The sequence below is a fragment of the Condylura cristata genome, unplaced genomic scaffold (genome assembly GCF_000260355.1).
Source record: "Condylura cristata isolate star-nosed mole 26May11 unplaced genomic scaffold, ConCri1.0 scaffold00010, whole genome shotgun sequence".
Taxonomy (NCBI): Eukaryota; Metazoa; Chordata; class Mammalia; order Eulipotyphla; family Talpidae; genus Condylura; species Condylura cristata.
Genome location: NW_004567111.1, coordinates 17195129 through 17212421, shown reverse-complemented (window position 1 = coordinate 17212421; position 17293 = coordinate 17195129). Strand labels below are relative to the sequence as shown.

Genomic DNA, 17293 nt, shown 5'->3' with positions numbered 1-17293 from the left:
GTCCATCAATCACCTCTGGTCTACACGACTACAATAGCTTCCTATCTTGTTTCTACTTCCACTGACTTCCCTATAATTTATTCTCTGTATACTGTATAGCAAGAGTGGTACAGAGTAATTTTCAGGAACTGTGAAAAGAGAAATGAAAGCCTAAATATTAACAAGCAATTTACCTAATATGCTTTTATATAGCAAATATATTTACACAAAGCCCTCCAAGAAGTGGGGAAGCAAGAGGTAATGTGTCAAGGATAAAAAGGAAAAAGGTCTTCTATATATACCTTTATTGATAAAGTTAAATTTCTGAGTTATGTTAATGTTTTATTAAAAAATTACATCAGCGGGCCCTCCCTGGTGGCACAGCAGGTTAAAGCACAGCACTGAGAAGCTAAAGCCACTTCCGCATGAGTTCGATTCCCGCTTGCCCTGGAGAAGATGCACATGGCAGACCTCTCCTGACCCGCCTGCTGCTCCCCTCAGCAGTGTACTTCGTCGATCTGCCTGTTCTGTTCCCCACTCTGTCTCTGGTGAAGCCTCTCACCGCCCCTGAGCCTCTGGCCTGTACCCCAGCTCTGTATGCACAAATAAATAAATCTTTAAAAAAAAAAAATTACATCAGCAAGGTCAGGGGAATGGACATAATTAAAAACACACAACTTTATCTAACAGTAACATGACCTTACAAAAGAAAGTATTCCTAGATGATTCTAACTCTACTTAGTGGAATATACTGTGAAGTTGTAAAGAAGGCAAATAAATTCCAAATTTCTTATTTAGTTAGTTAGATGTAGAATTGTTGCAGTAATTTTAAACATACAGAATGTACTACAAGACTATGCAGATAAATACTGCATTGATGTCAGTGACAATCGAGTTGTTATGGAACTAGGGAGGAAAATATGGAAAAAGAAAGGAAAAGAAGAAACAAAGGTTGTTTGAGTAGAAGCAGAAATACCAGTTTGAATTCAGGATTGTATACATATATACATATACCCAGTATTAATACTGTATAACATAACTCTCAGGGATTTTTTCAAATCACTTACTACCATCTGAAATCATCTTGTTCATTTACTTGTATCTAATATGAGTAAATCTACCTGAATTTTCCACTTACAATCAATTCATTTTGTATAGTCCTGTTATAATTCTGTTCGTTAATATTTTATACATCAACTACTTATGAAACAAAGCTTAAGTTCCTCAGTCAAGAAATTCAGTACTTATTTCATCATTTTGTTCCCAAACTACCTTTTCAAGGTTATCTATAACTGCTGTCCCAATTACTACCTTCCTGTGGGCAATCCACAAGATTCAAAAGATTAGCAGACTTTACTTTTTATTCATATAATTACTGATATCTGGAGGAGGGGGAGAATGGTAGGATACAATAGTCAGGTTTTGGGCAAAGGATATTACCCAAAAGGAAAAATGATTCTTAAACAATAATGTGTCTTAATAATGTTTCTTAACCAATAGTAATATGAGTAACAATACAAACTAAAATACCTGAGTTTTAGTTTTTATGCTTTTTGGAAGACAGCGTCCAGGAGAAACAGCTTTGACCTCATCTTTCAATTTGGTAATGTTTTTTGTCAAAACCTCTAACGTTTTCATTATTTCTGCTTTGTCTTCAGACTTCATTGTTTTGTTTTTCTCTAGTTTTGAAATTAACATCTGCCAGAGTTTTTAAAAAAGAAAAATATGATACTTATTCTTACCGTTACTATTAACAAGGCAAACATTGCAGAGTAAATAAATACAAAAATAACTATTCCTTTCAATTTATGTGTTTATGATAAGGCTTACAACTTCTGAGATAGCTGAACAGCAGATATGGTGATATTTACTATCTTAATTCAAGAGAATATTTTGTGAAGAGCTCTACTAGTGTACAGTCTCTTGGAATGTTAAGTTCAAAGCACAATACCGTAAGAAATTCCATTCAATCATAATCATGATATTATTTGAAATATTATCAACAATTTTACTTTCTAATTCATTTGTTGATTCTATAGCCTCTAAATATTTCTACTCGAAATGTAGTCTGCAACCCAGAAATAACCAGAATTTAAGATGTCAACATTAGTCCTCTGTTCATTATGACTCTATTCTAAGAATATTACAAAAATGGAACATTAAATTACTTTCTTTGTCACAGGGAAGAGTAACTGGAGAGATATCTCCCCTCACATGGGTAGGAAGCAAGAATATAAACAAGGTAATATGGGCTGAAAGACACCACAGAGTAATTATAAGTCCTGTTATAGTGAAAGTCAGCTTTTGGTATAAAATGTTATGATAGCTCTTTATTAAGCATTTTCTGAAAATGCTTGATAAATTAAACTAGAAAAGGCATACATTTTATATGATAATGTAAAATGACATAACCTTTATTGTTGAGCAGAATCAAGATGACACTAACTTATATTAAAAAATCAGTGCAACACTATACAAAAGAAATATTGCATACCATATGTATATTTTAATTTTCTAGCAGCCACAATAAAAAGTTCAACTAAAAATTGGACTATTACTTTATTTAGCCCACTATATACCAAATGTTACATTTCAACAAAAAGTACTGAGCTGCTTTACTTTTCATCCTATTATGTCTTGAACTCTTGTATGCATCCTTCACTTTTAGCTCACCTCAATTTGAACTAGATAAATTTCAGTTACTCAACAATTGGGTGTGGCTATTAGCTACTCTGTTGGATGATATAAGACTAAAGTATCACAAATCAATTAAACAAAGGTCAAGAAAAAAAGGGTACTTTTCATTCTTTTGAACAGCTGTGCAGCAACAAATCTCAAGAAACACCTAATTTTCAGTTCAAATTGACAACCCAAGTATTCCACTTCCCAATCTACCATTTAATGTAGGCTTACCACCTCTAATACATTAATCTATTTATTATTGATATTATCATTATCAATTACATTAAAATATGTTTCACAGGATTAAATTCACTCAAAATCATGACATTTATAAGTAAATTTGCCAATTCTAATGTTTCACCTTCTGTGTTTCAATGTGCTTTTCTAAAATCTCTTGTTTCCTTTTCCTTACATCCTGCTGAAGTTTCAATGCTTCCTAGAGAAAAGGAATGAAAAATACCATTAGGATATTACTGTTTATTGCCCAATTATTATTAGAGAGAAATGGTTCTATCTGCAGAAGTTTGGCAACAATAATTAAATGCAAAGTTTTGATATGTAAAACTAAAATATGCATGCAAGTTTCAAAAATAAATCAGGAGAATCTTTTGTTACAAGTAAAATTATTTACTGCTATAATTCGGAAAAGAGAAGTTCAGTAGCAGCCAAAACACACCTTTCTTTGAATTCTACTTTGTGTAAGTATTGCAAAACGCATTACCTGTAGGAAAGCTTTCCTGCATGCACATTTTGTACACTACTAGGTCTATTTACCTGCTTTTTTTTCTGTGCTTCATTATTATCAACTGCAGAAGTGGAAACATGTAAGGTTTTTTGTGCAGCCTTCAAAGCAGCTGGATTATATACAGTTTTTGTTAGGCCAGTAGATGTAGACAACACCTAGCAATACAAATTCAATTTCATAAAAAGCAAAATCAAGAATTTTTTTCCCTAAGTCCTGTTTTCTAAAAAATTTAAAGCAATTCTGTCAAAAGTTAGCACACTGAACTAAATATATAATAACTAAACAATATTTAGTGATCTGACAGGAGCTTATGAATGAGGAGTACCTTATAAAATTAAAGTTTTAAGTAACAACATATATATATATATAGCTTTAGGAAATAAGCAGAAACATACAAATAAACACTTCAAGTCAAGGGGAAAAAACTATCATTAATCTACCAGTGAGAAAATACTCATTTTCAGTGACTACATTACTACTAATCCTATTAAAGCAAAAATTGTGCACAAGAGCATGGCACAGAAGGAAACTGGATGCTGTCCCTCAAACAATCTAATATGACCATTTCAGCCTGCAGTTCTAAAATTATCTTTATTGTTTTCTATCTCCATTTCTTTGTTAGTACTGTTTCTTTTATTTTGAGACACTATATTCCATTAAACCCAGTTCAAATTCAGTAGTCAGGACCTCTACAAAACCCTAATCATTTTTTCCACTCAGGTCCTTCAAGAATTTATATTCCATTAGTTATTAAAATATTTAATTTTTAAAAAGCCCTGGTGATAAACTAATTCATGTGTCTCTTCCTTGTATACTCTGTAAGGACCTAAAATAAAAGCTTTGTCTTTTATTTTAGGTCCTTATTTGTGATTCCCATTTCTTAACTTTTCTGCCAACTAATTTTGATATTCAAGAGCCTAAGACCTCAGTCTGCTCATCTATAAAACAGAAAAGTTCAATTTTAATGGTATCTAATGTCCTTACAAACAGAAAAGTTCATTTTGTGAGTTATTTTTCTTGCTTGCATTTGCAGTGCTTACCCAAGTACCAAGGGCACACTGTAATACCTGAAAAAAAATTGCACTAATTTGAAGAGATGAAAAATTAAGAGTAGATAACTTTTCTGCAAGAGTGTCAATTCAAGGAGAAAAATGCCTTGTATTTTTAAGCTGTACATGCCACTGAATGATAGGTTACTAGTTCATAGAAAAAGAGTCCAGGGATCTCTTGAGGGAAATCTATGACTATTATAAAAAACTAAAGATGGGCCCTCCCTGGGGGCATAGCAGGTAAGGACGCAGAACTGCAAGCTGGCCACAGCCGCTTCAGTGCAAGTTCGATCCCCGTCCCGAGGTGTCCCACATGGCGCGGCAGATGTCTCCTGACCGGCCCGCTGCTCCCTTCAGCAGTGTACTTCGTCCATCTGCCTGTTCTGCTCCACACTCTGTCTCTGGTGAATACACTCACCGCCCCTGCACCTCTGGCCTATACCCTTATTCTGTATGCATAAGTAAATAAATATTTTTAAAAATAGTTTCAAAAGCTAAGTGTGTGTGAACAATGTAACTTTCCAGAAGCAAAATATAGTTTCAAAGGTCTTTAAAGGAACTAAGATCTAAAAAGGTTAAAGTAAATACACAAAGATAAGAGTATCTGTAAGGAAAAAAGGGTTACACTTTTTAACTATTAAAATGTTAATACCTGCATGTATCAGAGATATAGCAATTTGAATACCACTTTCTAATCTTTTATCATAAAATTAGACTAGCAATTATCACAAAATTTAGGCGACTCATCACTCTAAGTATTCAAAGCTGTTTTCATCTCTAAAAACCTACAATACTATAACTGTACTGTTCAATACAAAACATGTTTAAAAATAAAGGCTCTTTACAAACCCAAAAAGTTCTTTCAAAGCTGTATCAAAATCTACTTTATATTATTTCATTGATAATGAAAATATGCCATCATCACAAGAAAATATAAAATTATTATATTTAATTAATAATGTAGTAAACAGATTTAATTTGCAAACAGATTTTAGTTATAATTTGTAAATGTAGAGAAAACTTTCTTTTTTACTACTTTACCACACCACACAACTTGTATGATTGTATAATGAGACAACTTTATAAAGAGTGACACAATCTGCTTTAGACAACAGACTCTGGTTTCTTAAACTTTTCCACATATCAGTTACAAATTGAAAAGTTGTAACTAACAAAGACATCTACACTCAAATAAATTGGAAACAATGACCAGCACAACCCAATTTTCCAGTTTTAAAATGCATTTTTGTCGGGCAAGTCAAAAGGCATAAAATTCAGTTATAATGTACAGCATGGAGATTAGTCAATACTATATAATAATTTTGAAAGCTGTTAAGAATAGATCTTAAAATGCTTATCGCAAAAGAAAAAGTTATATAACTATGTGGATGAACTAGACTTACTAATCATTTCACAACATACATATACTGAATCATTAACATCTATCCCCTGTTAACTACTATGTTGTAAATTCACTGTAAATTATACCGCAATAAAAAAAAACAGATAGAAACATTAAAAAGTGTATCCAAGTTGTGAGAAGCTCAAAAATAATGTAACCCACTTATTTAATCCAGAATTTCTCCATTTTCAGCAAGGGGAGCACTGCTTTCAACATTACTCATTAATATCTGATATCTGACGAGAGTGCTGGTTCAAAGCACTTGTAAAAAAGACAAAAAAAAGTATCTGATGAGAAAGAGGAAAACTCCTTTACTGATAGTAGCGCCCCATTTCCTGGTTTTACCCAGGAAGTTCCTTCTGTAAAAATAGAATTATTAGCTAGTATTTCATTGAGTTTCAGTGATGATTACACACATCATTTACTATAACTACCAGTGATGCACACTATCATTTCCGATATCCTTCTTTAAAAACTGCCATTAATGACCCATAACCAGAAGTATCTGTAAGCTCTAGCTCTATTTCAGAGGTGCTCAAATGTGTCTTAGAAACTGCAGGATTTACAAAGACTGCTCACTATCTGCATCTATTTGGTTTCAAATTTAGATATTAGGACTCTGGATAGCAATAGATACCTTATTTCAAAAGACAAGGACGCAGTTGTGATAAAAGAGAAGAAAATCTGTTATGTGAAACCAATAGAGAGGAGCCACAAATCCAACAAAAGAAGATGCTACAATTACTAAGAACAGGCAGTCGCCTTTCCTAACAAGCATAATTTTCTCTATTTTCCCAAATGGGTTTTCCCATGTTTTGTGATTTACATATTGATTGCATTTCTATTGACTTTACTGTATTCATGTATTTATTCTAACTGTGATTTTTTTGGGGTTTTCTATTTTCTATATACACATCATGTCATATGTGAGTTAATGCAGTCATCTTTTTTTTTTTTTAAATTAAGGTTAACAGTAGTTGGCAATACCATATATGACTCAAAAATATAAGATACCACCTCTTCAGGTATGTATTCCTACACCAACCCTACCCAAAAAAACCACAGTCCTCCACCATGGTCTTTCCAATCTTTATACTATATATTCTGTTTTCTGACCTTACTTGTACCAGTTAGGCTTTATATTACAGAAGGTTAAAAAAAAAAAAAAGTAATTACAGGGAAATCTTTACATGTTCCTAATCACACCATTTAATAGCTCACCATTATACTAGCTGCAGATATCCTTTATTAAGTTAAAGGTATCTTTCTATTGCTAGTTTACAGTGTTTAATGTGACTAAATAGTGAATTTCACATTTTTTCTCTGATGTAAGTAGGGAGTTCATCCCCCTCCCCATATTTTATAAATATGGTATGATAAATTAAACAATTTTCAAATGTCAAGTCATTCTTGCATTTCCAGACTAAACCTTACCTAGCCATGATGAATAACTTTTTCCTATTACTGGACATTTGCTAATATTTTGTTTAGAATGTTTATGTTTATATTCATGAAATATTGGTCAATAATTCTTTTCTTATAATATACTTGTTAGGACTGGCACCAAAACTATGCTGAATTCATAAAATGAGCTGAAAAATATCATATGCTGTGTTGTTTAAATGTACATCACTAATAATTCTTACTTTCCAAGACAAAAAACCAGTTCCTTAATGAGACAGAGGTTATTTCCATTAATATTTCCTTACACATATATCACGTGTAATATACTGCCAGTCATGACTACGATTAGTACTTGTTTAAAAACAACAACAGATTTTCCTCATGGGTAAGAATGAAAGGATTTAAAATAGCATTTTGAAAAATTATTGACTACAAATTAATTCATACAACTATCATTTTTAAAAGACAATGCTCCAGTTAAAATCAAATACAAAAGATATACAATTATAATGTATCATTGTTATATTCAAAATAAGTTCCAACAGGTTTTTAAAGAAGTACCTTGTAGTAAATTATAACAGTATCTGAGAAACTAAGGGTAATAAAACTTAAGAGTTACTTAGTCAAACCGTAAATAATCTTTTCAGTAAACCTGAAAAGGTTTATTGGTGATATTCTCTTAAAGCACCACATACGTGTTTCTTACATCAAAGGCCTACTTAATACTGGGAATTCTGGTGAGATCTATGTAATTAATATAACTTTACTTTCAAAGTCCAATTCTTAACACAAGCAAATCCTAAACAATATGAAGATTTTAGACTTTTCAAAACTGTTCGGTACACAACATGATGTCTAAGAGGCCTTATGTTGCATTTTTTGTTCCTTAGTTAATTATCATTACAAAGGTGAAATCACATCAAAATAAATAATTAGATACTGCCAAAATAAAAGCATAAGCTAAGCAACACAAATTCGAGAAAAGGAAGTGCATCACATGAAAAAAATTGTAGGTTTTGTGGAAGAGGCTAGAGAGCTTCTCAATCTTTGAAAAGAATGAGTAAAATTTGGTTATGCCAAAGGAAATGCATTCCATGAAAATGATCACCAAAAAAGAAATAAACACAGGTAAGAGCAAAGAACAATGAACCAAGAAGGACCTGTTAGAGTAGAAAGGAAGAACTAAAGCAGAAATAATAGAATGAGAGTAACAGAGGTATTAATGAATTATCAATCAGTCATTTAATTGAGGAAATGAAAGTTTCTGTAAGGAATTAAAATTAAGATGCAGAATGGAAGCAGTGTAAAATAAAGGAGGGCATACCAGCTCCAAAACTGTGTCCAGTGGCCAGGGAACTGAAGATGGTAGACAGAGAAGTGGACTATAACACATGAAAAAGACACTAAGGGTTTTAGATTATACAATTTGGAAATGGTGGTACTACCTTGAGAGGTGGTGGCTAGGAGAAGAAATAAATTTATGTGGAAAATAATGAATGATTTAAGGCATGTTATGTCCGAAGTAATGCTAATGCATCCAAGAATATCTAATATACAGAATGCAAAATTTAACATAATAAACCAAATATACTAAAGAACAGGTGAGGACAGCAGGTCAGCTTTTCATGGGAGGCTCTATATAATATAAAATCAAATTCATATGAAATCTTCACAATGCAAAGAGCCAGGGACTAGAAATATTGAGACTCACATTCCATTCCAATTTCAGTGTATTGCAACCATAAAGCTATTTGGACATTTCCTTCCTTTAAGGTAAAGATAAAGGAATAAGAAAGATTATCTAATTCCAGTATTCATGATTCCACACACCTCAAATAAGACTAAACATCAGGGCATTCATTACACCTGACCAGAAAAAAAAAAAAAAGCTACAAGAATTATACAACAGGTACATAAATGGTCTTCATTTAATCAGTATTCACAACCTATTTTTTTTTTTAAAAAAAAGGGAACTAAATGTACTGTCAGGCTATAAATAGCTAATAATAATTAAAAAAAAAAACAAGCATTTACACTATTTTTTCTAATTACAATATACCTTTAAGTAATTGATTTTACGTAAGCCTCATAAAACTTCACAAGCAAGACAAAAATTACCACCATTTAACCAGTGAGGATAAGGTTCAGAAAGATTAAGAGCACTACCAACATCATGCAGTTAGTAAGTAAAGAGCCAGAGCTCAAACTCCGCAGAATTCCTAATTCACTGTCCTTTCTTTCTATTGGGCTGCCGGAATTATCAAATTAAAAGGAACAATATAACTAATGAAACTATAATAAAATAAAAACATTAAGTTTGGACACATAGAAATATAGTGGGAGACAAGTATATAAATGCTGATGCAAAACATGAAAACATATGCAAACTCTTTTTGGCAAATAGAAAGCAAAAAAGTTAGAGTAAGAGATACAGAAAATATTAGGAAGCAAAGTTTGGAATTAAGAAAAAAAAATAAAAAATTAAGATGCCACCTGAAAAACATTTATGAAGCCAAGACAAACACATCATGCTAGATTCTTACCTTTTCAGTTGCTGAAACAGATGGCTTTGATACAAAACCCAACCTGTCCTTCACAGATAACTTAGTTACATTCTAAAAAAATTAAAATGGACATATTCAGTGTTTCCCCAAACATAAAGAAGTCTGTTGGGATTTTGAACATTCTGACTCTACTAACATATACTGACTCTGTAAGTGTTAAGGGTAATTTTTAAAGAGAAAATGTGTGCAGAAAAATCAGACAATGTGCAATATTACTCAATCATGAAAAATTATGAAATAAAACAAAGAGGTTTGAACTAGATGCTACTAAAGTCTCCTCCATGAGATAGAATCATAAATTTTTAGGATCCTGTGTTGACAAGTAGAAAGTCTGAACATTTTTAAGTATTAACATACCAGCTGCTTCTTGAGCTTAAGAACAAAAGCCATTCTTTCCTAAAATGTTAGTCTTATAGACAAATACTATTAAGATTCAAGTTAACAGAATTTGGATGCTTCACTTTTTTAAGCTAGTATTTTACCAATTTTCATTCTGCATTTTTTAAAAGTAGAAATTCAGTATCTTATTCTTCGTAAGTAATTTCAATACATTATTTTAAGAAGACTTTTAAACAGTGGCATCCATTAATTAGGAAACCATATCCTAACTATTTTATACAGTGAATGCTGAAACATCTGGAAACAAAGGAAAGCTAAGTTTCAGAACGAGTGAGGGTGTAGAAACAAGAAAACTGCCACTCAAATGTGGAAAGAGTGGGAAAGGAATGATATATGGTGAAGAAAACTCAAGACTCAGGAATAAGTGAAGCAAAATTCTGAGAATTATAAAAGTAACTTAAAATCATATATTAAACATACTAAAACCTGATGGTTTAAGCCTTTACATCCCCAAAACTTTCAAAGCAGTCTAGAGTATGATTATCTCTGGAACAGAATTCTAGTTAAGTAAAAGATGATGGGGAAAATAAGAATTAGTGAACTGAACTTCACTTTTCAAGTCAGTATGCTGAAAACTATCTCTTCCACAAAGTGAAAATAAATGCTTTCTCACAGAGAAGTATTTAAGGTTCAACTAAGAAATATTAAGACAATTTAGGTAATGGTAAAAATAAAGAGCTCACAGGTAGGTTTCAAAAATACATAGACTATCTCATTTCTGTACAAATAAATATACACAATTAATTATAAGTGAAACCACCAAGGGAAACTAATTTACTGAGTATCTATTAAGTGACACAAAATGGTAAAACTTCACATACCTGCGGAAGGTCTGAACTGGCACTCTGGGCTTCAGCTGGTTCAACAGTACTGGAAGGTACTGGACCCAACCGCTCTTTGACTGACTGTTTTATAGCAGGTAAAATGGGCTGCTGAACTAAAGGCTGCATTACCTCCAAACAAAATATTGTTAAGAAGCTGATTAGTTTAGGAACATGAAAAGTAATCTTCATTACTTTGTTATTAAATTGCCCATAAAGAGAAAGTCTTAAGAATGCAAACTATATTCAAAATCTGACTTCCAATTTTCTTCACACCTGTGTTTACATGTTTTCTTTGCATAAAATAATGAAGCTATTTTTATTTATAAAAATGAAGTAATAAATTTCTCATTATCGTCTCTTTTTTAATGAACAGATTAAGAGAAAAACTGCTATAATACAACTTAATAAGCAATTAATCTAACATATTGACTGAGTCGCTGAAGAGAGAGGGAAAGAGAGGAAAGGATTTCCAAGATAAACCAGTCTGAGTCTACATGTAGTGAGTCTCCGATCTACCAGGGACTGCTCTATGAACTTTACATATATTGTCTCATTGTCTAAACTAGGAATTAACTTTAAAACAAAAGAACAGGCTACAGAGATGGAGTGGGTGGCTTTCTTAGCTCATACTGCTCACAGTAGTAGGTAGAGCTTAAGATCTTAACTAAAATCTACCTGACTGCAACACCTCTGCTCTGAAACACCATACTAAGAGCTTTCTAAGCTTTTAATTTCACATAAATTTCTCTTACCTTTGGAGTAGTAGTTTGTAATTGCTGGGTGCTTCCTTCTCTATGCCAATAAACCTTAATAAAACGATTGTTTAGCACTGCTTCTGTACTAGATATTGCTTTTTTTGCTTCTTCATACGTTGCAAATTGGATAAGAGCACCTTCGGGATCACCATTATAGGCAACCTAAGATTTAAAATATTAAAAACAGTGAATTTCCAAATAAATCTGTTGCTTTACAGAATACAATTCCCCAAGAAGTGAGATATCAATCCTTCAAAGTAAGAGCTATCATTACACCTCCTTAGAGATAATTAACAGTCTATTTTCAATACAAGAAATGCTGAGGATTATTTAAAGTTGACAACAAGCCTCCTCTTTATAATACTTAGTAAAGAATTCTGATTGCATAAATACTATAAACAAATATTCAAAATGACACTCTCTTAGAGCCCAAATGTTAATACTGATTATGAGAAATAATTCCAGGTCAATAATGACCTGGGCCAAGATCCAAATATCAAGAAAAGGCAACAAACTGTTTTTGAAATGAGTGATCTCTAACTAAAAATTACAAGAAAAATTCACCAATGAAATTTTCCAAATTTGTAATTCCCACATAAATATTTCTAAGGATGTGAAAATATTTAAGAGGAGAAGAAAAAAGGCCCGCATAACATTTTACAAATAAGGAAACTGAGATTCAAATAGTATGTGATTGTCGACCTATAAAGCTAATGAGTTGTGAGTCAAAGCTTTTCACTTCAAAATTTCTGTTCTCTTAATAGCAGTGTTTTCCAAAGTGTGATATATAAACCACCGGTGATATGAAACATAGGAGAGATTAAGGACACAGAATGACTCAAACTGCCAGCTCAAACCTTAACGGTTACTCTCAGGAGAACATGAGGAAGTTATTTAGTTTCTGTGCATTCATTTCCCATTCCATAAATAGGGTAACAATACCTATGCTGTGTTAAAAACTAAATAATTCACGGGGAACAGAGAATATAAAGTATGCAATAAATACTAGCTTTAGGGAAGAATTCAGGAAGCATTTTAAAAATAACATTTACTGGACTGTGAAACGTTATTTTATGAAGCTTAAGAAAAGCTAACAGTTTTTATACTTGATTTTTAAAAATAGCTATTTTAGAAATAGATTGGATGCATATATAGCAAAAGGACTAGAAAAGAGACAAGATTCAAACTGACTGGAGCTAAGAAAATGCAAATTGAAATATGATAACCAAGTTTCGCCCCTCAGCTAAATTTTTTAAACTACTATGATCACATAATACAGCTAATTATATTAAGAAAAGAATATTCTGAGAACTTTTTTTTAGATGTGAATATAGTACATCAAACTGAATTTACCATAACAAGACATTCAGATATCCAGGAGTAAAGAAACAACTATAAAATTTATGTATACTATGACCTATATATTTCTTTTTTAAAGATTTATTTATTTATAATACAGAACTGGGGTAATGGCCAGAGGTGCAAGGGGGTGAGAGGCTCCACCAAAAACAATGGGGAGCAGAACAGGCAGATCAACAAAGTACACTGCAGAGAGAGGGGTGTGGAGGGCGAGACAGCAAAGGTTGATCCGGGGCTGGAGATCAAACTCCACTGAAGCAGCTGCAGCTGGCTTGCAGTGCTAACTCCCAATTCGTTGCACCACCAGGGAGGGCTGGCCTATGTATTTCCTAATGCATATTTTATATATATTTTAAGTTTTTTCTGTATTGACAGAATGACTTATACACATAGGAATTCCCCCTAAATCTGGATTATCACATAGTAAATTGTTAACAATAATGCAACTATATTATGGGGATATAGGAAGATGAGATACAGTTAAAATCACCTTCTTTAACATCTATATAAATCTTCTCTGCCCCATCTGAAGCAATTATGCATTTTTTTCACTTTTGTATTTTTTAAGTGGTAAGGAAACAAAATTTTCTAAAATATCAGCTTAAACTATATCAAAATTTATTTCTTTTACTAGGTTATAAAAAATTTTTAGTTGAAAAGAATGCTATACAAACTGGAAAAAAAAAGTCCAGGATTATTTCAACACTTTCAATATCATGCAAAAATATGAGAAAAATTCTCACAAGTTAGGTGAGGTCAAATACATATTATAGTATTTATCCTGAACTATGCTCCAAAAAGGCAGAAGAAAAAGTATATGTTTCGACGAATTAAAGATCATAGTTTGGGGCCTTCAAAACTATCTGCTAAAAATATCCCATCAGAGAAGGAGCAAAATAAGTTGACTGAAGCATTCTGCTAAAATGATTTTGAGAAATAAGAAAATGAAAATTATATTTCGTCAGTAAGATTATTTAACTTGATGTGATTTTGACAATATCAGATAAAAAAATAACAATATAAACAGTGAAAACTCCTCTTTTGAAAATAAAATTATTCAAAAACATTTTTCTATCGCAGTTTCATTTCATACCCAATTTTGTGAATTAGGTTATTCAAGTTTTCCATAATGCTGCCTCATAAAAGTTTTTATTTCATTACGTTCTTGCCCAAATATTTAAACAAAGACAAAAGAATCATTGTTCTTACCTGTAAGTTAACCAAGGTTCCAAATCGACTAAAATGTTCATTAAGTTTACTGATATTATTTAATTCTGGAGGAACTTTTCTAAGTTCAAGTTTGGTATTTTCACTTCCAAACTGAACCTTTTTCTGGAAGCCTGGGCTGTTTGTTCTATTAAAATTTGGTCTGTAACAAAAATCAAGGTAATTAATACACTCATTTATAAACACTGACCTCTATCAAATACAAAGGAATAGTTTATACTGTAAGTTCTTTTTTTTTTTGTTTTACAAAACTGGAAATACTGGTTGAAAAAGGAAATTTAAATAATCTTTCTTCCAAAAAAAATGAAGCTTTCAAATAAGTAATATCACCTTCACAAGAAGTTCAATTCTTCACAAAAAGAACTGAATTGGTTCTTTCCTTATCAGCTTTCCTCTTCTAATCTACTTCTACTTAAAATTCTTGGCACCCTCTTCCATTCAATTTGTACGTAAAGCCTCTGTTCCAGTAATTTGAAAGCTAGTTTACTCAAACGTATCCTCGTTTAAAACTTATTAAAAGCAAGGAATAAGTTTTAACCTTTTTTCCAACTAGGAAAAAGAATTTTAAATGTCAGTACTACACACCATACATATGACACTTGAAGTCAGAACTAAACTCTGGCCCAGAGAAATTATACTGCTTGCCCTAACACACAGAATTAAAAGTAGAGTTAGACCTATAAGTTAGCCATTATTAAATAGATTATTTAAGTTTTCCAAGTATGATCTAGTTTCTCTTTACGTAATTTTTTACAAATGAATGATCATACAAAATTACCCACTTCGATTCTTACTCTTTTCTCTGAAATCCTACTTTGATCAATTCAGCATCTAACCAAACCTCCCTTACCCAGCAAGATCACTTTTTGTTCTTAAGAGGAATTACTCACATGCTAATGCCGCCTACCAATACTTCCTTCCCTGATGATGGACTCATCATTATCCTGTATATAGCTAGTATTCAATGATATCTACAAATTAAGGGGTGCTTTTCTTAGATGTGGGAGGTGGAAAAGGGAAATACTGGGTCTCAACCAACATATCATTTCTAGATGGAAATACTATAAAGTACCAGACACCTAACTTAAACATTTTATTATATGTAAATTTATACTTTAGGTTGAGATTGCCTAGAGAAAAGAATATGGATTGTATTTTGAGAGAAAATTCTGTAATTTTATAATAATACTGCAACAATTCTAAAAATCACTGTATAATTCCTCAATTTTCCCTGCCAGCTTACTTATCAAACCAAGTCTTCTTTGTAGGAATTCCAGGCTCCCCAGAACCAATGGTTCTTTTCCTTGACTCTGAATCCACTACTATCCTCATACTGCTTTTATTAGGAGGTTTTTCTGTTTGAAAACAAAAAAAAAAAAAGAAAGCACAGATTAATATTTTCTTTATCATGGTTACATCCTTAACTTTCATCGTGAAACTAAATTCTGGGTTTTTGCTTTTGTCCAAATACATATTTTGAAAGAAAAATAAATGTTCATTCTATAATAATCAAAAGATTTGTAGTTATCTCAAACTCATTTCACTCCTAATTGTGAAAAAGAATTCAGGTATTCTTCTATGTCCAAATAAAATATGCTTCATTTCTTTAGGGGGACAAAGTAGACATAAAACCCTTGTCACTATTCCCATTTGTCAACAATAAATATAGATATAACTAACAAATTACTTGAGCCTCTACCCTCATAGTTTCAAAATCAAATGTATTATACAAAAGGTTTCAAATTTAACACTACTTCAATGACCTTTCTTAAAGAATGAGTAACCTACGTTGTGATTGAACTGAACTGCTTATGTATATAATAACCTATTAATATAATACAAATGTATTTGATTTAAAAAAATAACTATTCAAGATTGAAATGCAGCAAAAGGGCTGTCAATACCTGCTACTTTAACGTAGGAAGAACTTTAACCTGTTTATTTCCAAACGACACCAATGTTAAAAACATGACACCTGGCCCACACAGTAAAATGTAATTTTAAAAACTGGATAAATTGTTGTATAAGCCCTATTCTTTGTATTTCTAAACACAAACTAACCCAGTGTATCTAGAATCTGTTTCAACACAATTTCTCTCAAGGCTACCATGATGATCTCCATGCAGAAGATCTTCTCACTCTATCATTCATGAATTCTGCAATAAAGACCTGGGTCTACATTTCTAATTTCTGGGTTTTGTTTTGTTTTTTGGTGGGGGGGGGGCTGTTTTATTTTAAATGCAGTTTTTAAATTTTTTTGTGAAATTTATATTAATTGAACTACACTTTCTCAATCTTATTCCAGACTCTGTCCACATCCCTTTATCCTGCATTTCCTTTCATTTGATGACCTTCATACAAAATTGCATCAAGTTTAACCAAGTGTGCATCTTTCTACCTGGGCTTCTGATTTTCAGTTCTACTGCAATCAATTTTGCTACCAAAGAACCTTGCTGTTTTCAATTTGAACTATTCCTTCTAAACTAGTACTTTCTTTCATCACTACACAAGCTCAAACCATTCCACCTTTTTAAAAAAAAAAAAAGATTTATTTCTGCATACAGAACTGGGGTACAAGCCAGAGGTGTGCAGACGGTGAGAGGATTTATGAGAGACAGAGTGGGGAGCAGAACAGACAGATCGACAAAGTACACGGCTGAGGGGGAGCAGCGGGGTGGTCAGAAGTCTGCCGCACCATGTGGGATCACCTCCAGGGCAGGCAGGGATTGAAATCATGCTGAAGTGGCTTTAGCGTATTAGTGCTGCGCTTTAACCCACAGCACCACCAGGGAGGGCCTTCAAACCACTCCACTTTTAAAGAAACCTCATAGGACATCCTTCCCCTCCAGCGAGAGAATTCTCTCTTTTCCCTAGCCTCACAGGTTACTTTTTTTTTTTTTTTTT

The 17293-nt window shown here is 32.4% G+C and overlaps 1 protein-coding gene across 7 annotated transcripts in view; it reads right to left on the bottom strand.

Moving 5' to 3' along the window:
- Positions 1–17293, bottom strand: part of RBM26 (RNA binding motif protein 26) — a 78363-nt gene that overhangs the window by 26621 nt on the left and 34449 nt on the right. For 5 of the 7 annotated variants that reach the window (XM_012723259.1, XM_012723257.1, XM_012723258.1 and 2 more), the window contains exons 10-17: positions 15633–15744; positions 14372–14531; positions 11801–11965; positions 11046–11177; positions 9805–9876; positions 3436–3561; positions 3023–3097; positions 1510–1677 (exon numbers count right to left, since the gene is read on the bottom strand). In XM_012723259.1, the coding sequence (XP_012578713.1) occupies positions 1510–1677; positions 3023–3097; positions 3436–3561; positions 9805–9876; positions 11046–11177; positions 11801–11965; positions 14372–14531; positions 15633–15744 (1010 nt within the window). The remainder of the gene's footprint in view (positions 1–1509; positions 1678–3022; positions 3098–3435; positions 3562–9804; positions 9877–11045; positions 11178–11800; positions 11966–14371; positions 14532–15632; positions 15745–17293) is intronic. The other 2 variants (XM_012723260.1, XM_004680080.2) reach the window with 1 other exon arrangement.